The sequence below is a fragment of the Oncorhynchus nerka genome, linkage group LG28 (assembly GCF_034236695.1).
Source record: "Oncorhynchus nerka isolate Pitt River linkage group LG28, Oner_Uvic_2.0, whole genome shotgun sequence".
NCBI classification, from domain to species: domain Eukaryota; kingdom Metazoa; phylum Chordata; class Actinopteri; order Salmoniformes; family Salmonidae; genus Oncorhynchus; species Oncorhynchus nerka.
The window spans coordinates 20555642-20582092 of NC_088423.1; the positions used below are offsets into that span (position 1 = coordinate 20555642).

At 42.8% G+C, this 26451-nt stretch overlaps 2 protein-coding genes across 4 annotated transcripts in view; both read left to right on the top strand.

Annotated features, from left to right (window-relative positions):
* Positions 1 to 3480, top strand: part of cep131 (centrosomal protein 131) — a 40110-nt gene extending 36630 nt beyond the window's left edge. For both annotated transcript variants that reach the window (XM_065012688.1, XM_065012689.1), the window contains one exon: positions 105 to 3480. In XM_065012688.1, coding sequence (XP_064868760.1) covers positions 105 to 176 — 72 coding nt within the window. In that variant the 3' untranslated portion in view covers positions 177 to 3480. The remainder of the gene's footprint in view (positions 1 to 104) is intronic.
* Positions 3481 to 4580: 1100 nt separating this feature from the next.
* Positions 4581 to 25870, top strand: st6galnac (ST6 (alpha-N-acetyl-neuraminyl-2,3-beta-galactosyl-1,3)-N-acetylgalactosaminide alpha-2,6-sialyltransferase). 2 transcript variants are annotated; one of them, XM_029640116.2, is made up of 11 exons: positions 4581 to 4703; positions 6126 to 6276; positions 10334 to 10763; positions 13341 to 13611; positions 15450 to 15615; positions 17255 to 17429; positions 17807 to 17945; positions 18109 to 18212; positions 18396 to 18479; positions 19891 to 19990; positions 21069 to 25870. In XM_029640116.2, exons 3-11 carry the CDS (start codon positions 10603 to 10605, stop codon positions 21237 to 21239), a joined length of 1371 nt encoding a protein of 456 aa, XP_029495976.1. In that variant the 5' UTR covers positions 4581 to 4703; positions 6126 to 6276; positions 10334 to 10602; the 3' UTR covers positions 21240 to 25870. The 2 variants fall into 2 exon arrangements, with proteins under 2 accessions (XP_029495976.1, XP_029495975.1); XM_029640115.2 differs by lacking the exon at positions 6126 to 6276.
* The last annotated feature ends 581 nt before the right edge of the window (positions 25871 to 26451 follow it).

Genomic DNA, 26451 nt, shown 5'->3' on the forward strand with positions numbered 1-26451 from the left:
GGGGTTTTACACTAAGTAAACATTGGAGAGGATAGAAAGGAACTGAGTTGGAACGTGAGAGATGATTGATAGCTGTGTTAAACCCCGCTGTTCTCCTCTCATAGGCTGCTCTGAAGAGGGCAGACCACCTGGAGGCCCTATTGGAACAGCAGAGGAAGCAGCTGCTCGAGAAGTGACTGACAGGGGGGCAAGGACTTGAACATCACAATCTCCACCTCCTCTGCCTCTCTCTTCCCCTCATCACTCCTTCATCTGTTCTGTCACTTGGGGCCCCACTTTTCCCTCAGTTTTTTCTTTGGTCTGGTGGATGTGTTTCTGATGGACTAGAGTGAGAGAAACAGAGAACTTGAGCCTGCCTGACTGTATCTCCGCAGACTTCTTGATAAAGACCCAGATATTAGAGACCGAGCCTGGCCTCTCCCAAGCAGGCCGAATACGGTCAGGGAAACAGGCTGGAGAGGATACCGTCTGCTGTTTTAAGAGCCTCTCACGCTGGAGGAGCCACAGACTAGGAGTGCTGTGATCTTTAACTGCCCAGTGGATTCCTGGAAGGACTGAACCATACTCTACCTATAAGCCTTTTAGACTAGGGGGCAGTGATTGTTTACAGTACAGAGGCTCAAGCAGTGAATGAACAGAACCATTCTGTTCCCGTAGGGGCCATGAACCGGGAGGTCTGTGTTCTTTAACTGCCCAGTGAACTCCTGGACGGACTGAACCACCTCTGGAATTTTGATGAATTGTGAACCCCCCCCTAAAATCTGAAGGAGTGGGAGAGCTCATTCCCCACAGAGCAGAGACTAGGTTGCTGCCACAGAGAAGAGAACTGTTCCAGATGTTCTAAGCCAGCCCAGGCCTGCTCTGTGACAGTGTGAAGTTTCCCAGCAGGCAGAGAGGGTCTTTCTGAGAAGGAGGGAAAGGAATCAGCACCCCAGCACCACCCTCTTCCCCTGCTGAGGTCCTGCAGTTAGTTATTCAGACACGTCAGTACAGAGTGCTGTTGAATGAAGCTGGGGCTCGAGGTTGCTCGGCAATGCCCTTTGTGTACGAGTTACAGATGTCTTTTGTCCCGGTGCCCCTCTGGGCTAGTGCCAATTACAGGATCTGCTGCCTTGGCTTGGTGCAACCCCCCCTTCCCACACACTCACAATCACACCCTTTGCCCCTGGCAGTCACAAGCCTAGTTTAGCTCTGACAGGCAGATTTGTTATGAATGTCTTCATCCAAGTCAAATCTAACAATGAGTCTAGAAATAATACTAACCTTGGTGTTGACAAGTTGTATAGTGTGCTAGGATGTCAATAGAAGGAAAGAGTGAGGGATGGGTGTGGGAGTAATTGTGGGATGCAGAAAGAATAGACAGATATGAGACAGTGAGTAATGATGCTCTGATAGTGTATTTAATCTTATTGAGAGTCATGGTTGCGGTGTGGTGTGGGTTTTGAAAGTGAGACAGAACGAGGGAGAGGGCGATGAAGGAATGTGCATAGGAAGTGTTTATAGGATTAGGAAAGCTGAGACTGGGACTGACTGGGGTATGGGGGGGCACAACACAAGCCTAGTGGTTTCGTGTGACCAGAGACCCAAACCTAAAAGCCCCATGAGCCTGGTGGGTCTGATAGGATGATAGTCTGAGGGCTACACTGTGACAAAAATACATCTAACTCTCACTGAAAGGGTCCAACACTGGGCCCCTCCACTTAACAGAAGTAAAGTAGCCCCTAATCATCCAGGGGAAGGAACTATCAAACTGGTTAATAAGATTTTCAGAAGCCGTCTAGGTACTTCCTAGTTTTGCATGTCTCTCTTTTATCTTGTATGTTGTTTTTATTTATATATATATATATATATATATATACACTTACTTGTGCTTTTTATTTGTTTACCCCTTAAAAAGTTTAATGTTTTGTATGTCCCACTCAGAAACTAGAAACTGTTTTTGTTATTCATTTTCAGTCTGAAACAGTGTACTTCTGGGTAACTTCATATCCTGAATGGAAAGAGGACCGAGGGGGGTTGTGAAGCCTGGAATTGCGACCCAAATGGCACTCTAGTCTAAAGTAGTGCACTATATAGGGAATAGGGTGCCATTTGGGATACAATCTTGGTGCTTCAGTGAGAAGCAAACCCACCAGGAAGTATAGTAAGCCTTGTATTTAGGTGAAATAGAATGTGACAGATGTTATCCTGTGTGGTTCTGCTATTATTTTTTTTCATATTTATTTACTATTTTCTTTAAATGTATTTTACCGTCTGATCTGATGCTCTCGTAACTGGCTCCCGGTGTGTTTATCCTTTACATACAAGTGCTATGCACAAAGTGATGGGTTTTTACTGAAGTCTAATTTTCATTTAGTCTCCCATTAACATCAATGCATGACTAAGTTGAAGTTTGAAGTTAATGATTACAATGCAAGCAGCCCTATTCCAAGATGGTGCTTGTGTACCTTTTCGTTCACAGAAACACTACACATCCACGCCCAGTCTGAGCTGTACAGTTAGTGATGCTCCATGGTGCCATTTTATTTAGGATGGTATGTGTTTATTAGTATGTCAGGTTTTGCTGATGGGAAATGTAGAGGATTTTGTGTCAAACGCCAATGTTACAGCTTCCTTCTAGTTCTCCTTTTTAGCCTTGTCTTCTTGGCTTTTCAGTTGGGGGAGGTCTGACAGTGAAGGCTCAACAATGGAAGCGCTGTCACATACCGTCTCTCGTCATCCTATTGAGTGGAGGCGGGCAACTTCCAAACTTCAGACACAAAATTTCACTCTTCTAATCAATATCACAGAAGCATTTAAATGGCAAGGCTTTGAATGGCAGTTGAGTCACCATGTGTTTCTCTCATCTTTAACTTCATTAGTTATTAGTCATTGGCTACATCCTAAATGGCATCCTATTCTCTACTTTTGACCAGTAGTGCACTATATTGGGGATGTACATATTTCTGTAGCCATGGTGGATATTACAGGGTTTGCATGTGGAATTGGCTCCCTATTCCAAATATACTGCACTACTTTTGACCAGGGCCCACATTGGACTCAAAACTAGTGCATTACATAGGAAATAGGGTCCCGGGCACAGCCTTGATCCCTACCATTCCTCAGACAGTTGGCACTGCGTCCAGGGTTGTTGGCTTCTTTGTCCAGAAGGGTGGCAGCATGACTGGCATGCCAGTCCCACACGTGCCAATGAGTCCTGCCTTTGTGTGTGTTTCATTTTGGCCTGGGATGACCTCCGTGAAACACACACTCGCTCTTACTTGTACCCTTCATTTGTGTTGAATTTGAAATCGGACTTTCTTCACAAACCACTCCAGCTGTCTTTGATTGTATTATTTGTGTTCAGTTTTTGATATATTGTCATTTTAATGTACCCCCACGTGTTCTTACTTGTAGCTCCTGGTCTGAATCTTAACTTGGCTCTACTTTAGTTGTTGTAGTTTAGTTGCATTGTTATTCATGGTGATGGTTTGAAACTGGGGGGGGACTGTTGACTGATCCTCAGTAAAAAGAGAATAAAGAAGAAAAGCCTATTTGGAAGAGTCCCAGAGTCTCGTCTTTATAGTCGCTGTGGGAAACAAACAATTGCTCTCTTGTTTCGTCTCTGAGACGATAACATTTCCTCAACCAATCAAATGCCATTCCGTGACCTTTGGAATTGTGCCGTGTGTTTTGATTAACTGGAATTTCTGTTATTTTTGTGGTGAATAAATCCAATTTACATGCCTAAAATGTTATTCATGATTTACTGTATTGTATGTTTGTTGAGAACTGTCATTACACTAGTGTCTGGAGTGGAGAGGTCAAAACACCTAAGGTTTGTCATTTCCATACATCTGGAAAGATGTCTGTAGCTGACCAGACTGTACTGACCCACTTTCCTTCCACTTCTTTGCCCTCTCACTCCTGACTACTAAAGCAACCGGTGGTGCGTGTGGAAATGCATCTGCTTTCTGTAGGTTTTCTCCTTTCCTTCCAGAGAGGAAGCCATACCTAGAGGATTAGACTAGGACAGCCTATTAACTGATCTCTGCTCACACAGAGACGGAGAGCTCTCACTTTCCTTTAAGGTCCATGCTGACTGGTATTGTGAAAGAAGATGGGGGAGGGGAGAGGACACATACATTTTGGGGCTGGAGGGCTAAAGGGTGACTACTGATAACCTCTCTCTGTGTTGAAATGAGGAGACCTGAAGTCTCCAGTGTTCTCCCCTTTGACAAGGAGAGAACACTCATCCAAGGGCCCGAGGGACGATCTGCATGTTGCTGTATGCCCCTTGACACTTTTCTTTTGTTTGTGTGTGTATAGATGTCATGTGTGCGTGCGTGTTTAATCTATGCCAGGGGCTCAGCCATCTTGACTTTCACTGTAAACTAGGCTTTGATTCAAGCCTCAACACGTTGTGATCATAGCAAGGCTCTTCCGCTACTGAGGTCTTCTCATGTCTGACTTTTTATTGCAGCCTGTGACTGTGGTAGAAGCGCCCCCCTTTCTCCCTTCCTCCCTGACACAGAGGGAGGGTTTGACCAATTACCAGCAGCTGTTGCTCATTTCACAATAGTCCCGCCCATGCTGTGCCAGGCTCGAGTGTAGCCTGTGCTACAGTTTACTTAGTTAAAGAAGACTTCTGGGCGTAGAGGATTTTCTACTGTCACTACTGTACTGCTTAGTACAGGACTGCCACTAAAGAAGACTAGTCACAGGTGAGGGGATATGGGGACATCTTGAAATACTTTTCTATGTTTAGTATTCTGTTGAGACAGGAAGAGAGATTTCTCAGAGTAGCGACTTTCTGTTTCTGTGAGGATGGTGTAGTCATGACTTGTTACTGAGCATAATGTATTCAACCTTGACAAAGACCATTAAAGTTTGCTGTGCTTTTTTTCTCCCCCACTTTTGGGATAATCAAAAATACTTTTAGGAAATAAATCAAAGGGGGTGAGGTATTTTATCATTATTAAACTCAATTGAACAAAAATCTTGACGTTGCTACCAACTATCAAATCAATATTCAAGACCTTTTTTAAGGGAAGTGTTTGTCTCTATTCTCCAGTAAATGTCAACATTTTTACAGAGATGTTGAACAGGGCTAATAATGAGGACCTAGGTGTTCCTTCCCTTCCCTAGCCATCAATCTTCCGTGTTTGTTTGAAGATAAAGTCAGGAAAAGTACATCAGTGCCATCTGTGTTACAGCAGTTTGATACATTTGCACGGATGTATTCATTTGGTATGTTTTAATGATGGAGCATAACTAAGAGACTTAAGTAGGCTAGTTGGTTAAAGATAAAATGTTTTCCACCCTGTGCCATGTTTTCCACTCTGTACTGTCTTCACCCTGTCATTGTAGTCAGCGTGAGGTGTGGGAGTATGGTCACATGGACATCAAATCAAATGTTATTTGTCATTTGCGCCGAATACAACAGGTGTAGTTACCGTGAAATGCTTACTTTACAAGCCATTAACCAACAATACAGTTCAACAAATGGAGTTAAGAAAATAGTTAGTAAATAAATTAAAGAATAACATTTAAAAAATGCCAATGCCTCGTCTCTACCAGAGTAACTGAGTTTCAGATTGTTCCTTATGGTTTGTCACAGGGAAGGGGAACATGAGAAGGAAAAACATTGGACGTGCCCCAAATAACACTCTACTGCACTACCTTTGACCAGGGCCCTTAGAGTAGTGATGTCATTCTGGTTTCATGTTGTTGCCATGACCCTCTTGTTCTTTTCTGGTTGAGGATTGAGCAGGGTTGTCAGAAATTGTACATTTGGCAGTGACTCTGCCCAGTGGTGTAAAAATACTTTAAACTACTACTTTAAACCTCTTAAGGATCTGCCCCTTTTTGTCAATTTTTCCCTAAAATGACATACCCAAATCTAACTGCCTGTAGCTCAGGCATTGAAGCAAGGATGTGCGTATTTTTGATACCATTTGAAAGGAAACACTTTGAAGTTTGTGGAAATGTGAAAGTAATGTAGGAGAATATAACCACACACAAAGTGGAAGAAAAAAAATGTGCACACTTTACAATACAGTATTTAGAACACCCTCTACACAAGATTGTGCTGCTGGTTCCAAGTCTATTTCTGCTGTGAAGCACTTTTCATCCTCTACTTGTAGGCTGGCTGGGTATTCACACCTCCTAGATGCCCGGGCGGGGGTTTGTTGTGGAGCCAGAGAGAGCAGCAGTCAGACTAAGTGGGGATGGAGGACTTGAATTTTGTCTCTTTGAAGTCAGTCTTTACCACTATTGAAGATTTTATTTTAATCAGTAAGAACTCATTTTTATTACTTATTTTATTGAACCTTTTATTTTAGCAATACATCAAATAAACAACACATCTATAAACATGTATTGGTAAGATGGCGCCGGAGAGGACGGCAGACTTTTACGTGCCCCCAGCCAATAGTTTTTTTGTTTGTTTATTTGCTTTTAACTTATTTTTTAAATTATTTTGTACATAATGTTGCCGCTACCTTCTCTTATGACCGTAAGAACTTCTAGACATCAGGACTGTGATTACTCACCACGGACTAGCAGAATCTTTTTCCTTTCACGACTCTGACGAGCCCCAGGCAAAGGATACACTGCTTCATCAGGATCAGGCCACGATCCCTGTGATCTGCGTGAAGACGAGGCGGAGAAAGATGGGGCGAAGGTCGGGCTGCCTTCTGAGAATTCGTAGGCGTTCAAATAATCCCCCACTTCCTTTCATTCTGCTAGCAAAGGTGCAATCTTTGGACAATAGATTGGCGAGTTAGGCGGAAGATTAAACTACCAACGGGACATTAAAAACTGTAACATCTTATGCTTCACGGAGTCGTGGCTGAACGACAACAAAGTCAACATACATCTGTCTGGTTATATGATGTACCAGCAGGATAGAATAGCGGCATCTGGTAAGACTAGGGTCGGTGGTCTATGTATTTTTATAAAAAACAACAGTTGGTGCACGATATCTAAGGAAGTCTCAAGCTATTGCTCGCCTGAGGTAGAGTATCTCATGATAAGCTGTAGACCACACTACCTACCGAGAGAGTCTTTATCTGTATTCTTTGTAGCTGTTTACATATCACCACAGTCAGAGGCTGGCACTAAGACAGGATTGAATGAGCTGTATTCCGCCATCAGCAAACAAGAAAACACTCACCCGGAGACTTTAATGAAGGGAAACTTAAATCTGTTTGACCAAATGTTTATTAGCATGTTAAATGTGCAACCAGACAAAATAACTCTGGACCACCTATACTCCACACACACAGAGACTCATATAAAGATCTCCCTCGCCCTCCATTTGGCAAATCTGACCATAATTCTATCCAACTGATTCCTGCTTACAAGCAAAAATTAAAGCAGGAAGCATCAGTGACTAGATCAATAAAAAAGTGGTCAGAGGAAGCAGATGCTAAGCTACAGGACTATTTTTCTAGCACAGACTGGTATATGTTCTGGGATTCCTCCGATGGCGTTGAGGAGTACACCATATTCGTCAACGGCTTCATCAGTAAGTGCATCGATGACGGTGTCCCCACAGTGACTGTACGTACATACCCCAACCAGAAGCCATGGATTACAGGCAGCATCCACACTGAGCTAAAGGATAGAGCTGCCGCTTTCAAGGAGCGGGACTCTAACCCGCAAGCTTATAAGAAATCCCGCTACGCCCTCTGACGAATCATCAAACAGGCAAAGCATCAATACAGGGCTAAGATCAAATCGTACTACACCGGCTCTGACGCTCGTCGGATGTGGCAGGGCTTGCAAACCATTACAGACTACAAAGGGAAACACAGCCAAGAGCTGCCCAGTAACACGAGCCTACCAGACGAGCTAAACTACTTCTGTGCTCGCTTCAAGGCAAATAACACTGAAACATTCATGAGAGAACCAGCTGTTCCGGACAACTGTGTGATTACGCTTTCCACAGCAGATGTGAGTAAGACCTTTTAAACAGGTCAACATTCACAAGGCCTCAGGGTCAGACGGATTACCAGGATGTGTACTGCGAGCGTGCACTGACCAACTGGCAAGTGTCTTCACCTCTCCCTGTCCGAGTCTGTAATACCAACATGTTTTAAGCCAACCACCATAGTCCCTGTGCCCAAGAACACTAAGGTAACCTGCCTAAATGACTACTGACGCATAGCACTCACGCCTGTAGCCATGAAGTGCCTTTAAAGGCTGGTCATGGCTCACATCAACACCATCATTCCAGAAACCCTAGATCCACTCCAATTTGCATACCGCCCCAACAGATCCACAGTTGATGCAATCTCCATTGCACTCCACACTGCCCTTTCCCACCTGGACAAAAGTAACACCTATGTGTGTATGCTATTCATTGACCTCAGCGTCCAACACCATAGTGCCCTCAAAGCTCATCACTAACCTAAGGTCCCTGGGACTTAAAAAACTCCCTCTGCAACTGGATCCTGGACTTCCTGACGGGGCGCCCCCAGGTGGTAAGGGTAGGTAACAACACATCCGCCACACTGATCCTCAACACAGGGGCCCCTCGGGTGCGTGCTTAGTCCCCTCCTGTACTCCCTGTTCACTCATGACTGCACAGCCAGGCACGACTCCAACACCATCATTACATTTACAGATGACAACACAGTGGTAGGCCTAATCACCAACAATGACGAGACAGCCTATATGGAGGAGGTCAGAGACCTGGCCGTGTGGTGCCAGGGCAACAACCTCTCCCTCAACATGATCAAGACAAAGGAGATGATTGTGGACTACAGGAAAAGGAGGACCAAGCACGCCTCCATTCTCATCGACGGGGCTGTAGTGGAGCAGGTTGAGAGCTTCAAGTTCCTTGGTGTCCACATCACCAACAAACTAACATGGTCCAAGCACACCAAGACAGTTGTGAAGAGGGCACGACAAAACCTCTTCCCCCTCAGGAGACTGAAAAGATTTGGCATGGGTCCTCAGATCCTCAAAAGGTTCTACAGCTGCACCATCGAGAGCATTCTGACTGGTTGAATCACTGCCTGGTATGGCAACTGCTCGGCCTCTGTCCGCAAGGCACTACAGAGGGTAGTGCGAACGGCCCAGTACATCACTGGGGCCAATCTTCCTGCCATCCAAGACCTCTATACCAGGCGGTGTCAGAGGAAGGCTCAAAAAACTCCAGCCACCCCAGTCATAGACTGTTATCTCTGCTACCGCACAGCAAGTGGAACCGGAGCGCCAAGTCTAGGTCCAAGAGACTTTTAATCAGCTTCTACCCCCAAGCCATAAGACTCCTGAACATTTAGTCAAATGGCTACCCAGTCTATTTGCAGTACCCCCTCTTTACACCACTGCTACTCTCTGTTGTCATCTATGCATAGTCACTTTAGTCACTTTTCTACCTACATGTCCATACTACCTCAACTAACCGGTGCCCCCGCACATTGGCTCTGTATCGGTACCCCCCTATATATAGTCTCTCTATTGTTATTTCACTGGTGGTCTTTAATTACTTGTTACTTTTATCTGTATTTTTTAAACTGCATTGTTGGTTAGGGGCTCGTAAGTAAGCATTTCACTGTATTCAGCACATGTGACTAATAACATTTTATTTTATATTATATGGAGAACACTGGTGAAGTGTGTGTACCAATTATATATTTTTTAAATTAAGTATATTTTAGCAATTACATTTACTTTTGGTACTTAAGTATATTTAAAAACAAATAATTTTAGACTTTTACTCAAGTAGTATTTTACTGGGTGAATTTTACTTTTACTTGGGCCATTTTCTATTAAGGTATCTTAACTTTTACTCAAGTATGACAATTGTGTACTTTTCCCACCACTGACTCTACCAGCACTGTGTTCGAAACGGTTGTGGACAGATGAGGGCTTAGCCTATTCAGTTCCTGTACCATGATGCATCAGGGGCCATAGCAATAAACGGGCCAAGGTAAATACCCGATCCAACCTGTCCCTATAATCAGAGGGATATGAAAGAGAAGGGTGACCCTGTATTATATGGACAGATGTCTATTTAAAAGGGGTTCTTGGGAGCAACTCTGGTGAGTTTCTTTCTCTCTGTTTCTCTCTCTCTCAAGTGAAATCAGCATTACACTCACAAAAGTTCAAAAGGAAAAGAGACATTTCAAATGTCATATTATGGCTACTATATACAGTGTTGTAATGACGTACAAAAGGGAAAATAAATCAACATAAATATGGGTTGTATTTACAATGGTGTTTGTTCTTCACTGGTTTCTCTCTCTGTCCATCTCTCTCTCTGTCTGTATCTCCCCTGTTCCTCTGTGTCCTTTTCTCCCCTGTTGCTCTCCTGTCTCTGTCCTTTTCTCTTTCTCTTCAGACTGTCGTGGGGTGAGAGGGGCCCTGGAGCAGAGACCCTCTGGACTAATTTACAGTCAAATCCACCCCTGGCCCTCATCTCTTTTCCCGTTGCTCCCCTGAAAAACCTAAACGTCCTCCTCAGAAGGACATCAGCGACTCCACTCCACCCCTCTACTCCCCCATCCTCCTCCCCCTCTGCCTAGTTCTCATGTTCCTCCTCCGGGGAGGTTGGAGAGCAGGGGGCACACACGTGGCCAGCTGCCCAGGCTCGGGGCCACGGTGACAGACATGGGGCTCAAGAGGAGGCTGGGGCTGTGCTTCCTGGGTGTCATCTCCCTGCTGGTCATCTACATCCTGTGTTTGAGCCTGGAGATCACCGTCCCCTGGCGCATGGTCAACCTGAACCTGTCACACTTCCCTGGTCTTGGGTACACACAGGAACCAAACAGGTAAACAAACAACAATGCACCATTGACCCAGCTGAATATACTATGTGCTCTGACAGTTTTTCTCCCTGTTTCCTGAAATTCATCCTAGTCATTTCCCTTGGTTTGCATAATGAGCAGCCATACAGAGGGAAATGGCTGAGATCATGGAGAATAAACTGCTCCATGGTTTTCTCTAACCACTACGTTCTTCCTGCAAGTCGTATCATTATGGTTTTCACAATGGAGCCACACAGCAGCACAAGCTAGACAAAATGGATGAAGAGAATGAAGAAAAAAACATTCTGGTGTTCTTGCAGAGGCAGTAGTCTCTCTGAGTCTAGACATGTGAAATGTTAGGCTGGTAGTAATGGGTGAGCGATAGTCCCGTTTTAAAAGCATGGGGGTGCAGATAAGATGCATTACGAGAGCGACTCTCTCTGTGTGTCTCTGTTTCTCTCTGAGAGGTCTATTTCAGAGACTAAATGACATGTTTGAGTGGTTTGAGCTTTAACAGGTCTGTCATTTTAAGCTGCAGCCTGCCTGCTTAACGTAGCCCTTGGGTTTGACTTAGCAACAGTGGGCAGTGCTTTTATATAAATGCCTGAGTCTCCAAACAACCCTGCTGTGCTTATCCTTCTTAGTTCCAAACTGTGGCTCTCCAAATGCAGGAGTCGATGTGTAGCTTGCTGTAATAAGAAAGGCCAGTAAATGACAAACACATTTGCATTTCAAATGTTTTGTCACCTTTTGATCTCAGGTTCACCATCATCTGATTGGGTTTATTACATTGTTTTTTTATTCATATAAATCTCATTTTAATTGTCCCGTGCTTCGTAGACAAGTGGTGTAGACTAACAGTGAAATGCTTACTTTTGGGCCATTCCCAACAATGCAGAGGGAAAGAATGCAAAATATAACAAAACCTAGTAACACGAGAAATACATATTCAATGAGTAACAATAACTTGGCTACATATAAGGGGTACCAGTAGCGAGACGACGTGCAGGGGTATGAGGTAATTGAGGTAGATACAGTATGTATACAAATGCAGGTGTAAAGTGACTAGGCAACAGGATAGATAATAAACAGTAGCGGCAATGTGTGTGTGTATGTTGGAGTGTCAGTGGCCAAAAGTATTTGGACACCCCTTTAAATTAGTGGATACTTTTGGCTATGTAGCGTCAGTGTGTGTGCATAGTCGAAAATAATTGGTGCAGAAAGGGTCAATGCAGATAGTCTGGGTAGCTATTTGCTTAACTATTTTAGTAGTCTTATGGCTTGGGGGCCTTTTGGTTCCAGACTTAGTGCTCCGGCACCGTTTGCCGTGCGGTAGAAGAGAGAACAGTTTATGACTTGGGTGGCTGGAGTCTTTGACAGTTTTTAGGGCCTTCCACAGACAAGGCCTGGTATAGAGGCCCGGAATGGCAAGGAGTTCAGCCACAATGATGTACTGGGCCATACACATTACCCTCTGTAGCGCCTTGCAGTCAAATGCAGAGCAGTTGCCACACTAAGCTGTGACGCAGCCAGTCAAGACGCTTTCAATTGTGCAGCTGTGTAACGTTTTGAGTATCTGAGGGCCCATGACACATCTTTTTAGCCTCCTGAGGGGGAAGAGGCGTTGTCGTGCCTTCTTCACAACTGTGTTGATGTGTGTGGACCATGATAATTCCTTAGCGATGTGGACACCGAGGAACTTGAAGCTCTCGACCCATTCCACTTCAGACGTGTCAATGTGAATGGGGGCGTGTTCGGCCCTCCATTTCCTGTTGTCCACGATAGGCACATTTGTCATGCTGACGTTGATTGAGAGATTGTTGTCCTGGCACCACACTGCCAGGTCTCTGACCTCCTCCCTATAGGCTGTCTCATCGTCGTTGATGATCAGGCCCAGCACCGTTGTGTTTTCGCCAAACTTGATGATGGTGTTGGAGTCTTTGTTCCGATGTTCCTTTCTGCTGAGACTGGATTCTTCTGGATCCGATTGGTTGTCCAGAGTGGCCAATCAGTGTTGAGCAGCACCATGGTTACCTGAGGCTTCAGCTGCTAGTGCCAGATGGGCCTTTCTGTTTATGGATTATATAGTATTATTAAACGGGTGGTTCGAGCCGTGTCATATATCATGGTTATGACAAAAAAAACAACGTTACTAATTACATTGGTAACCAGTTTACACGGAGTGCCTGGATACAGCCTTTAGCTGTGGTATATTGGCCATATACCTAATAAGGCACCCTGGTGTTTGTGGTATATGGCCAATATACCACGTCTAACGGCTGTGTTGGGGACATGGGGAAGGGGAATACTGTAATATTTACTATAGTTTAAAAAACGGTCTTGTTACTAGAAGACCTTTGCTTGTGAGAGATTATGTGAAAAGTAAGCTGGCTTTCTACAGCAAAAATAAATGTTACAAACGGATTCAATATGTGATTTGTTTCCATTATTAGTAGCAGGATATGGTTAACTTGGAGTAAGCCAATGATACCTTCTATGATCACACACAGCGTTAGTAACCACAACAATTGCACATTGTTACACTGACCAGTCTTTCTGCTCCAGGTTTGACCATTGCCGTGTTGTTTTGTCTTACACTAGGTCACATGACTCTGAAGACTCTATTGACGGCAACACACCGTCAGATGGTTTGGACAGCCTACACATTGGTTCAACACCAACAACACATTTCAGGTTAAAGGTACAGTCCACATCCCCTGTCGGAGTCAGACCCTCAATGAAACCTGGAGCCAGGGTCAGGACTACCAAGGGTCAAAATATTAAAGGTGCTCTCCTCTCCAATTCAACCAAACCAACAGAGCCACCTTTCATTGGAGACAGTTACTACAGCGATGTCGCCCCACCTCAAACCGTGAGTTGAACTTCCCCTTTCTGAGCTGTTCCTGTTCTTTCACTTGATCTGCTTGGTGTGATTGTGGCCTACTTTAGAGACCTTAGAAGGGGTTGGAGGGAGTGCTGAGGGTTGCACTTTCAGTCGTATGGGTGGCTATGCTTGGGGACACTGTCAAAATAATGCCCCACACTGCTGTAATTAGGAAAATGGATACTCAGTCAGATTACATGGTTGATACTCGAGGAAACAAACAGATTATACAACCCAAAACGTAATTCATACAGCCAGTTGATACGCTTTGGGCCTCTCCATGTTACATGGTGTGGAAATAGGCCAGTTGTATTGTCGCGTTTTTATATACTACAATCTGCGTGGTACAATTATACCACTAGTTCACTGTTCATCAGCCTTGAAGCTGATGTTAATGGAATGATTTCATGTTCTACAAGGACGTTGGATTCATTTCCAGTAAATAACGGGTGGTGTTCTTTTTTGCCCACGTACCATGACAGGATATGTAGTCATATTACACATTCTCCCAGACTGTTTTCTTTGCTCTAACAGCTTTGTGTCAACTCCATAGAACAGTGTTGTAGCGTCATCCCATAAGCTACCAAGAAAAAGACGGACAAAATAAAGTTCTTACTCAAGACTTTCTTATAACATTGGACATTTCATATGAACCATTGCTGAGGTTTAAAAGCAAAACAGTCACTTCAGTTCCAGGATGTCTGCTTCCATTGATTACTGTTATTTGTCTTGTTAATGTGGACATAAAATGATGGTTGCAAAAGAGAGGAACTACTGGTGTTCTCTATATGGTGTTTCCTCTAAGAGTGTTTGTTTATGGTGTCTGGCATAAGACCGATCCACCCGTACGGACAGACAGCAGACGATAAAGGAATGCCATATGGTTCAGTTCCATCGCCAACACTACGCTGCCCGTGCACATCGTACTTGACTCCAAAGACTCCATAACGCATGTCATAAGTTACTTGACAAAATAAATGATGCAATTAACTGAATTAAAATGAGTTATTGCTGACATTTTAATTAGATAATTGTAGTGCAATGTTTTTTTTATTGAGAACAAACAGAGGGTTTGGGGATGATACAGTGAGGTTGCATCCCAAAATATCACTCTATTCCCTACATAGTGCACTACTTTTGACTAGAGCCATATGTATATAGCATATAGGGTGCCATTTAGAATGTAGTCAATGAGTTTTCCACGTGTTCTTCATAAACGCTATGTCTCTCCCCAATAATTATAATTCTCCACATCCCTCTAGTCATTATGCAGCTCTTCCACTGTAGAACGTTAAATTACAAGATACAGTTAATTACTTCCATTGAGAGTCATACAATTTATGCTGGTGCAAAGTCTGTCAACTGGAACAAATATTGCTGGTGCTGTTATGTGCTGCTATGTAATGATAACCATGAATTTGAGTTGTGACTGTGTTTTGGTGTTGTGTCCCTTACTATAAAACTAAAACACAAGAAGTGTATAGTCTCACAGTAGGAATGCAGATATAGGTTCAGTTTAGCCTTTTAGATCATAATGCATCAGATTACATGGACGGGTTTAAAGGTCTGAGATGAACTCATAATGGATTCAACCCTGGGGCGGCAGGGTAGCCTAGTGGTTAGAGTGTTGGACTAGGTACAAATCTGTCGTTCTGCCCCTGAACAGGCAGTTAACCCACTGTTCCTAGGCCGTCATTGAAAATAAGAATTTGTTCTTAACTGACTTGCCTGACTTGCCATTTTACCTTTAAATAAAGGTAAAATAAAAAACATAAACAGGAACTTTCAGAGTCTTCAATAAGAAGACTGTTTTTTCCCCCCTGCAGGACTGTCCAAATAGTATTCGTAGCAGGGTTCCCCTGACAGACTTTGGGGTGAGGTATCTTGGCAGGATCCCTGTCCTCCAGTGGGCCAAGCATGCCACTCCAGAACAGTACAAGCGCCTCCAAGTGTACCCAGGGGCTCACGGCTGGGGAAACCTTGACATTGACAGTAAGTGCTTTCAATACATTGTTGACATGTGACCGTTGTTTCAATGCATTACTTCACACCAATGCTTGGACAAGTCATGTTAATATTAATAGTTACAGCAACGACTACAAATAATATAGTTACACAACATTGGCTACAGTAAGACAGACAGTCAGACAGTTGGCGTTAATGTGGATGACTAACACACAACGTGGCCATTGTCTAACTGCAGTGCCCTTTGCTCCATGGCCTACACAATAAAGATTGTACATGGGTTCAGAGATAGGACATTACAACCCTTTATGGTCAGTCAATAGGATATCTGTACCTCTTTACAAAGTTTGGGTTCACTTAGAAATGTCCTTGCTTCTGAAAGAAAAAAAATGTTTTTGTCAATTTTTAAAGTAACATCAAATTGATCAGAAATACAGTGTAGACATTGTTAATGTTGTAAATTACTGTTGTAGCTGGAAACGGCAGATTTATTTGATGGAATATATACATAGGCGTACAGAGGCACATTATCAGCAACCATCACATTGTGTTAGCTAATCCAAGTTTATCATTTTAAAGGCTAATTGATCATTAGAAACCCCTTTTGCAATTATGTTAGCACAGCTGAAAACTGTTGTGCTAAATAAAGAAGCAATAAACATGGCCTTCTTTAGACTAGTTGAGTATCTGGAACATCAGCATTTGTGGGTTCGATTACAGGCTCAAAATGGTCAGAAACATTCTTCTGAAACTCGTCAGTCTATTCTTGTTCTGAGAAATGAAGGCTATTCCATGCGAGAAATTGCCAAGAAACTGAAGATGTCGTGCAAAGCTGTGTACTACTCACTTCACAGAACAGTGCAAATGGGCTCTAACCAGAATAGAAAGAGGAGCGGGAGGCCCCGGTGCACAACTGAGCAAGTACATTAGTGTCTAGTTTGAGAAACAGACACCTCACAAGTCCTCAACTGGCAGCTTCATTAAATAGTACCCACAAAACACCAATCTCAACATCAACAGTGAAGAGGCGACTCTGGGATGCTGGCTTTCTAGGCAGAGTTCTTCTGTCCAGTGTCTGTGTTCTTTTGCCCATCTTCGTCTTTTCTTTTAATTGGCCAGTCTGAGAGATGGATTTTTCTTTGCAACTCTGCCCCTAGAAGGCCAGCATTCCAGAGTCGCCTCCTCACTGTTGACGTAGAGACTGGTGTTTTGTGGGTACTATTTAATGAAGCTGCCAATAGAGGACTTGTGAGGCGTCTGTACATGCAAATCTCTTAGCTCAGATCTAGAAGAGTAAATTATGGAATTGTTCCACTGTGTTCACCCCATAGACTGTACAAATAAAGATTTACCCACACCTTGCCTCAGGCCCCATCTGGTGTTTCGCAGCTATTGGGAGAACAAGACACGTTCAGTTGAGTGTGTAAGAATCGTCCATTGGGTGATTTGCATTAGGTAAAGGTCTTTGGCAGAGATCCATAGATTGGCTCCCTTTATGAATATATATTTTTTATTACTTTGGAATGCATTTATTGCTGTGAGCAAGGCTTTTTATTTGGGACTGTGTGGGGATTAAACCTGCCAATAATTCTAAAATGATTCTCAGAGGTCTTTGTAAAAAATGAAAATCAAAATTAAATGTTTTTTTCTTTTGTTGTGCAAACAGCTCTGGTGTCGACCCTGTCTGTTCTCAACACATCGGCCAACTGGCACATGTTTGATGACTGGGATCGTCGTAGCAACGGCTCGCAGTGTGTCTGCTGTGCTGTCGTGGGCAACGGAGGGATTCTGAAGGATTCTAAGAAGGGCCGGGAGATTGACCAACATGACTATGTCTTCAGGTGAGAGACGCCTTTTTCTACCTTGTTTAGTCTTGACTTCCTCAATAGCCTATGAAGGAGGTTAGACCATCTTAGGTTTTTAAAACTTTTCATTCTACAGGTTCCTTGTAATGAGCATTACCACATTAATGTGACAGTTGGCATTTTGTCAATCAGGATGGTCCATTCAAGGGCTCCTCAAGAGTCTGTAGATTACAATGAGGCATGTATCTGGTTGCTGTGGTTACCAAAGGGGCTAAGTGGTCATTTATTTTCCAACGGTCATTGACAGTGTTCATGTTCATTCATGCTACTGTTCTAATTGGTCATTGACAATTTTCCTGTGTTCTAATTGGTCATTGACAGTGTTCTGTTCCGTAACTCTGTTGTGATTCCAGGACCAACGGAGCTGTGATTAAGGGCTTTGAGCAGGATGTGGGCTCTAGAACATCCCTCTACACGTTCTCCACCAACACCCTCCGTAACTCCATGAAGAGCTACGCCGGAGCAGGCTACAGAGGACCCCCGCTCTCTGAGGTGAGACCTTACATGATGTTGATGGTTCACGATCAAATTGACTCACTGGGAATAAACATTGTTTGTGGAATAAAATGTATTAATTCACTTATTAATCCATCCATTATTTTCATTCATTCAAAAACAAAACTCTTTATAATCTGATTGTATTCACCCCCCCCAGGAGACTAGGTATGTCTTCCTGCCAGACCATGACAGAGATTACCTGCTGATGAAAGCAGCCGCCACACACACTCCAGTAGAGAGAGGACCAGAGAAGAGCAAAACGTAAGAGGTGGCATGGGTTCGCATCCATGGAGACAGTTTTGATTTCCTTCCCCACACAGCATCCTCAATGTCCCCCAACTATTCCTTCTTTATTTACAAATGTGTCTTGTATACCGTTAGCCATATTGATATATCTTTGTGCAGCTTGTGAATAGAGGCCTTTATTATTTTTTTCTACCTCAGGCCACCCACATACTTTGGAAAAAATGTGAGTGTAGAAAAGTTCAAGATGTACCATCCAGATTTCATACGTTACATCAGAAACAGGTGAGTAAAAGAGGGGATCTCTTTGCAAGAGACATCTCAGTGCAAGAGACATCACTACAGTCCCTTGTTCAAATCCAGACTGTATCACATCCGGCCGTGATTGGGAGTCCCATAGGGTGGCGCACAATTGGCCCAGCGTCATCCGGGTTTGGCCGGCGTAGGCCGTCATTGTAAATAAGAATTTGTTCTTAACTGACTTGCCTACTTAAATAATCATCTTTAATAGTTGTTGTGACTCATCAGAATCACACCAGAGCTCTGATTACACACACCTGGACATATAATCTCCTTTTGAAATGTGAAACTCAAGTGTTTTGGGTGGCTAGACGAAGCACTCTTCTCACAATGGCTAAATAGGGTCATCTGATGAGGAGGTGGTTCAAAATATATATGAAACTAACTCACCATGCGTGTCGTGTGCCAGTGCCATGTAATTCAAATTATATCTAAATGAATGAACCGTATCAGGCTTCCATCAGGAAATAGTGTGACTCTGTTTCGGTGGATACTGAAAAGGACAAGTGTTGTATATCGTTAGCTCTCCTCACAACAAGGAAAAGGTGGTAGTTCGGAGTGGTCTGTCCAACACCTTTTCTCCAACAAGGGCATTTTAGGATAGAATAGGATCAAATCAAATCAAATGTATTTATATAGCCCTTCGTACATCAGCTGATATCTCAAAGTGCTATACAGAAACCCAGCCTAAAACCCCAAACAGCAAGCAATGCAGGTGTAGAAGCACGGTGGCTGGGAAAAATTCCCTAGAAAGTAAAAAAACCTGGGAAGAAGCCTAGAGAGGAACCAGGCTATGTGGGGTGGCCAGTCCTCTTCTGGCTGTGCCAGGTGGAGATTATAACAGAACATGGCCCAGATGTTCAAATGTTCATAAATGACCAGCATGGTCAAATAATAATAATCACAGGCAGAACAGTTGAAACTGGAGCAGCAGCACGGCCAGGTGGACTGGGGACAGTAAGGAGTCATCATCTCAGGTAGTCCTGGGGCATGGTCCTAGGGCTCAGGTCCTCCGAGAGAGAGAAAGAAAGAGAGAAAGAGAGAATTAGAGAGAGCATACTTAAATTCACACAGGACACCGGATAGGACAGGAGAAGTATTACAGATATAACAAACTGACCCTAGCCCCCCGACACATAAACTACTGCAGCATAAATACTGGAGGCTGAGACAGGAGGGGTCAGGAGACACTGTGGCCCCATCCGATGACACCCCCGGACAGGGCCAAACAGGAAGGATATAACCCCACCCACTTTGCCAAAGCACAGCCCCCACACCACTAGATCAACTTTATTGTACCTGAGAATATTTTCTCTGACACTATTTTAATATTTAATTTGAAGTAAATATGTGCACCTGCAGTGTGGTTGTTAAATTGTTTTTATGTTCTGTGTAGGTTCCTCCGAGGCCATGCCATGCAGACCAAATACAAAAATATATACCGTCCATCAACAGGTGCTGTGATGCTGCTGGCTGCTATGCACACCTGTGACCAGGTACAGTATGAGCTACCATAGCCACTAAACAGTAATTACAACTCTTCATATTTGAACAAGACAAGACCGTTTATGACCACTGACTGTAAAAGCACAAGGTAAACTGTAACTGCAACACGTTGTATTAGTTAATTATGACCATGTACAGTAAAAGGGCCCCCGACTGGGGCAGCGGTCTAAGGCACTGCATCTCAGGGCTAGAGGAGTCACTACAGACCCTGGTCTGATTCCAGGCTGTATCAGAACCGTCCGTGATTGGGAGTCCCATAGGGTGGCGCATAATTGTTCCAACGTCATCCGGGTTAGGGTTTGGCGGGTAGTTGGCCGTCATTGTAAATAATAATTTGTTATTAACTGACTTACCTAGTTAAATAAAAAATCTTAAAGCACAAGGTAAACCGTAACGTTGTATTAGTTAGTTACGACCATGTACAGTAAAATATGTAGTGTACAGTAAAATATGTAGTGTACAGTAAAAGCTGTAGTGTACAGTAAAAGATGTAGTGTACAGTAAAAGCTGTAGTGTACAGTAAAAACTGTAGTGTACAGTAAAAGATGTAGTGTACAGTAAAATATGTAGTGTACAGTAAAAGCTGTAGTGTACAGTAAAAGATGTAGTGTACAGTAAAAGCTGTAGTGTACAGTAAAAGATGTAGTGTACAGTAAAAGCTGTAGTGTACAGTAAAAGCTGAGTAAACTCTGATTGCCAGTCACGGTGAAAAAAAGTTAAACTCCCTTTACTGTCAATGGATTTTTCTGTAGAAGATGGGTAAACTGTTTGGCAAAATAAACTGCATTTTTACCCTCCACTACACCGTTGATTACGACTCCCTGGACATGACTGCACTTGCCTTACGGATTGACAGTAGTTACTCTGGCCCTGATAGCCTTCGATTAGACATGCAGTATGCTGCTCAGATCCCTAATGAAAGCAAAGGTCCATAAGGTAATCATTGTGCTTGAGTTGTGAAACACTTGACAACAAGAGGGTGACTGCACCAACTAACCCATCCCCCCCTTTTCCTCTCTCTCTCTGTCTCTCTCTCTCGCTCTCTGTCTGTGTGCATGTTGAAAACAGGTGAGCGCATATGGCTTCATGACTCCAGACTATAAAAACTACTCTGACCACTACTATGACAGCAGATATCACCCTGTGGGTTTCTTCATCAACCATGACCTGAAGATGGAGATGACACTGTGGCAGCAGCTCCACCAGGCAGGACTCATCACGCTCTACATGCACCAGTGATCTCAGGAACTAACTCACCCCAGGTCACTATGGCAACGACCACATTAATGACATACGTCTATGGTAATGACTCCGTCTCCACCACTGGCTCCCAAGGTTTGCCAACCCCCAGTAAACTAACTTACTGTTAGTTGCAACTACAAGATTTATAGAAAAATTACTCCACGTCTGACTTCGTCATTGCCTGCCATGTTGGAGGTTAGCCAATACTTCTGAGAAAATGGTCTCCATGGAGATGGGCTTAGCCTATCCTCTTGAGAAGTCTCTAAAAGGGTGGAGGCAGGTTGCCAGTCATAGACTGTTGCTGACACTTGCTGAGTTACCAGGAAAACTGACAGATTCTTTTCATTCTGGGAAAAGATTGTTTTAGACTGTGCAGCTGAAGATTTTTTCAATGGCCCTGATTTTGGACATATTTTACCAAATAATATTTATTAGCCTTTTTATTTTTTTATTGTTTAATATTACCCCCTTTTCTCCCCAATTCCGTGGTATCCAATTGTTAGTAGTTTCTATCTTGTCTCATCGCTACAACTCCCATATGGGCTCGGGAGAGACGAAGGTCAAAAGCCATGCGTCCTCCAAAACACAACCCAACCAAGCCGCACTGCATCTTAACACAGCACTCATCCAACCCGGGAGCCAGCCGCACCAATGTGTCGGAGGAAACACCGTGCACCTCGCGACCTGGTTAGTGGGCACTACACCCAGCCCGCCACAGGAGTAGAGACAAGGAAATCCCTACCGTCCAAACTCTCCCTAACCCAGATGACGCTAGGCCAATTTTGCGTCACCCCACGGACCTCCCGGTTGCGGCCAGCTGCGACACAGCCTGGGGGCGAACCCAGAGTCTCTGGTGGAACAGCCCTAGACCACTGCGCCACCCGCGAGGCCCCTTTTATTAGCCTTTTTATACTATTTTAAGACCTTTTTTAGTATTTTTAAACCATTTCAGACAATCAGCTTTTGTGGGTCTTAGTCAGACATATGTTTCAAAGATCATAACCCCAAGACATGCTAACCTGTTATTGGTAATGGTTAGAGGTAAGATTATACCCCCAAGACATGCTAACCTCTTCTGTTATTGGTAATGGTGAGAGGTTAGATCATACCCCCAAGACATGCTTAACCTCCCCTGTTTTTGGTAATGGTTAGAGGTTAGATCATACCCCCAAGACATGCTAACCTCTTCTGTTATTGGTAATGGTGAGAGGTTAGCATGTATGATCTGTGACCCTCCCTCTACCTTTCTCACTCATCATTATTAACAATTCATTCAGGATTTTCTGTAATCATGGTAGCATCCACATGAATGTAGAAGTGTTTAGAAACATATGCTATTCTTATTTATAATAAAAATAAAAATGACTCTATTGGGCACAAAATAATCTGAAACACTACCAAACTAACTGCAAATGAATCCAACAAGTTTGTAGAGTCACAAGCTTGATGTCGTCATGGGAACAAATATTAAACTTTTACCACTTTATTTATAAGAATCTTTAGGGTTGTCAATAATTTTTACCACTACCTTTTTGAGAGATAAAATGTATTACTTGTTAAACAAAATCTGAGCAATTGTAAATATAAAATATAATTCCCCCATTTTTTTTGCATTCATTATAGATCCGTATTTTAATTATTTATTTTACACAGTTGTTATTGCTCATCTTTTTTTAAGGGTGTCAGTAATTTCGGACCCCACTGTATGTTGACAAGAGATAGGGCTGTTGCTGCTGGGCGGGCCACCTACTGAAAATACCCTCTACCCTCCCTCACTGCCCTAAATGCTTTCGCACAGCACTGCCGGCAGTAGTCATGGTCTATTCTGATAAGTAGTCCGATTATTTTTTACATGATATTACTATGTTTCTGTGTGGAGTCAGTGTAGTAGTGGGTCAACAGACAACTCAAGTGTTTGATCCAAAGCAAAGTTAAGGGGAGAAGATAACTTTTTTTTTTTAAGCCAAAAAGTGTATTTTTTATGAAATATGTTTTTAAAATGTATTTTACTTTCATACATGTTTCCTTATTAATATGAGAGAGCAATGCTACATAGACAAGAACTGTATTTGTTTTTCAAACTACCACCAGTGTGTTCCTTAATGTGAATCTCAATATTTTGTCTGCAAAATAAGTTGTTGTTGGGGTAACTGGGGAAACTATTTGAAGTGAAGAAGGATTCTTCCACAACAACTCCAAAAGGACACTTTGTCAGTGGCCTTTCTCTTCGGGCACTCGCTCCCAGAACATGAATGGATGTTTCCAAGGATCTCCTGGAGAATTGGAGTATGTGTGGCTGGACTAGACAATAGAGCACCTGGACTCTTCTCAAAGCTAGCCCAGGGCTGGATTCGTTAGGCACCAACCAGAAGAAAATTGACTGAAAAAAGGAAGGACTACTTAAACTCCTCCAATAAGAAACATTTATTTTAGTTTTCCGTTGCAAAGCATTTTGCTATGCTGTACCCTAATGAGCATGACCCAGAATGAATAGTGACAATAGTCACAGAAGTATCATTGTTTCTGCTGAATATTGATGCCTGATGAATGAGGTCATTCAGGACCTGAGAAGAACATTAGATTAATCTGGTCACTGTGACCATAGAGATTGATCTCTGACTGAGACTTTGCATGGTCACCTCCACATGGGAAGTGGACATGCACGTGGAAAATGGTAACACCTACCAAGGCTCACTCAAAATGTGCACAAAATATATGTGGAGCAGAGTAAAGAAACCAAAGACCCTACAACAGAATCAATGAATTAGCTTATTTGACATTTTTGTTGTATGTCTTTTTCGAATAACAATCCTTTAACGATGACATGAAATGGTTCCGTCTTTTCCTCTACGAAGACTCACATCAGACATGACTTTTTAATGTGTACAGAAGATGTGGTAAACTTGTTTGTTGTTGATGGAGTTCATTAACAGGGGGATTTGGGTTGAGGGAGTTCCTCCATAATGCCATTTTTAGCGTGGATGTGTTTAATGTAATAGAAATCTCTAAAGAAATTGAGAATGAAAGTTTATGTCTTGTATTTCTATTTTGATAGAATGTCATGTCAGTAATCTGAACATAATTAATGCACCCCCAAAGTAGGCAATAGTGTTAATAGTTTGTTAGGAACAGCAGATTAGGAACACACACCACCATCGAGCAGTTTTGTATGAAGGCTTTAACAGCCTGTACAGTGCCCTCAGAAAGTATCCACACCCCTTGACTTCCACATGTTGTGTTACAAAGGAGGATTCAAATAGATTTAGTCAACAATCTACACAAAATACTTTGATGTGGAAGAAAAATGTGAACATTTGTTTAAAAAATATATACAAAATAATGCACTAATGTATCTTGATTGGATAAGTATTCAACCCCCTGAGTCTGTTAGAATCACCTTTGGCAGTAATTACCCCTGTGAGTCTACAAAAGTCTCTAAGAGCTTTCCTCACCTGGATTGTGCAATATTTGCCCATTTATTATTTTCTAAATTCTTCAAGCTCTGTCAAATTGATTGTTTATCATTGCTGACAACCATTTTCAGGTCTTTCCATAGATTTTCAAGCCAATTTAAGTCAAAACTGTAACTCGGCCACTCAGGAACATTCACTGTCTTCTTGGTAAGCAACCAGTGTAGATTTGGCCTTGTGTTTTAGGTTATTTTCCTGCTGAAAGGTGATTTCATATCCCAGTGTCTGATGGAAAGCAGACTGAACCAGATTTTCCTCTCAGATTTTGCCTGTGCTTAGCTACATTCCGTTTATTTTTTTATCATGAAAAACTCCCCAGTCCTTAACGATTACAAGCATACACATAATTTCATGCAGCCACCACTATGCTTGAAAATATGGAACGTGGTACTCAGTAATGTATTGGATTTGTCCCAAACATAACAGTATGTGTTCAGGACAAAAAGTTAATTATTTGTCAAATATTTTGCAGTATTACTTTAGTGCTTTGTTGCAAACAGGATGCATGTTTTGGAATAGTTTTTATTCTGAACAGGCTTCCTTCTTTTCACTCTGTCAATTAAGTTAATAATGTGGATTAACTACAATGTTGTTGATCTATCCTCAGTTTTCTCCTATCACAGCCATTAAACTCATGGTGAAATATTTGAGCAGATTCCTTCCTCTATGTCAGCTGAGTGAGGAAGGACACCTGTATCTTTTGAAGTGACTGGGTGAATTGATACACCATCCAAAGTGTAGTTAATATCTTCACCCTGCTCAAAGGATTATTCAATGTCTGCTTTATTTTTTATTTGTACCCATTTACCAATAGGTGCCCTTACCAATAGGTGCCCCCAATAGGTGCCCTTACCAATAGCTGCCCTTACCAATTGGTGCCCTTCTTTGTTGGAAAACCTCCATGGTCTTTGTGGTTTAATCTGTGTTTGAAATTCACTGCTTGACTGAGGGACCTTCAAATGATCTGTGTGTGGGGTACAGAGATGAGGTCGTCATTCAAAAATCCTGTTAAACATCATCTTATTATATGACTTGTTAAGCAAAATGTTACTCCTGAATATATTTAGGCTTGCCATAATAATGGGTGTAATACTGATCAACCCAAGACATTTCAGCTTTTCATTTTTAATGAATTATTAAAAATGATGAAAAATATAATTCCAGTTTTTTCACCTTTATTTAACCAGGTAGGCTCATTTGCAACTGCGACATGGCAGGTGCAAAGCAAAGCAGTATACAACAACACAGAGTTACACATGGAATAAACAAACATACAATCAATAATACAGTAGAAAAAGTCTATATACAGCATGCGCAAATGAGGTAAGATAAGGGAGGTAAGGCAATAAATAGTCCATGGTGGCACAGTAATTACAATATAGCAATTAAACAGGGGACGAGTATGAAGCGAGGGCCAGACAAAGAGAGCGTACAGGTCGCAGTGGTGGGTAGTATAAGGGGATTTGGTGACAAAACAGATGGCACTGTGATAGACTACATCCAGTTTGCTGAGTAGAGTGTTGGAGGCTATTTTGTAAATGACATCGCTGAAGTCGAAGATCGGTAGGATGGTCAGTTTTACGAGGGTATGTCTGGCAGCTTGAGTGAAGGATGCTTTGTTGCGAAATAGGAAGCCGATTCTAGATTTGATTTTGGATTGGAGATGTTTAATGTGAGGAGTTTACAGTCTAACCAGACCCCTCGGTATTTGTAGGTCTGAACCGTCCAGAGTAGTGAAG

What these genes read in the sequence shown, in the direction of transcription:
- st6galnac (XM_029640116.2), top strand. Translation starts at nt 10,603, where the DNA reads ATGGGGCTCAAGAGGAGGCTGGGGCTGTGCTTCCTGGGTGTCATCTCC. An exon ending in CAACATGACTATGTCTTCAG is followed by an intron (nt 17,430 to 17,806) that starts GTGAGAGACGCC and finishes TTGTGATTCCAG; the next exon opens with GACCAACGGAGCTGTGATTA. An exon ending in ATACGTTACATCAGAAACAG is followed by an intron (nt 18,480 to 19,890) that starts GTGAGTAAAAGA and finishes TGTTCTGTGTAG; the next exon opens with GTTCCTCCGAGGCCATGCCA.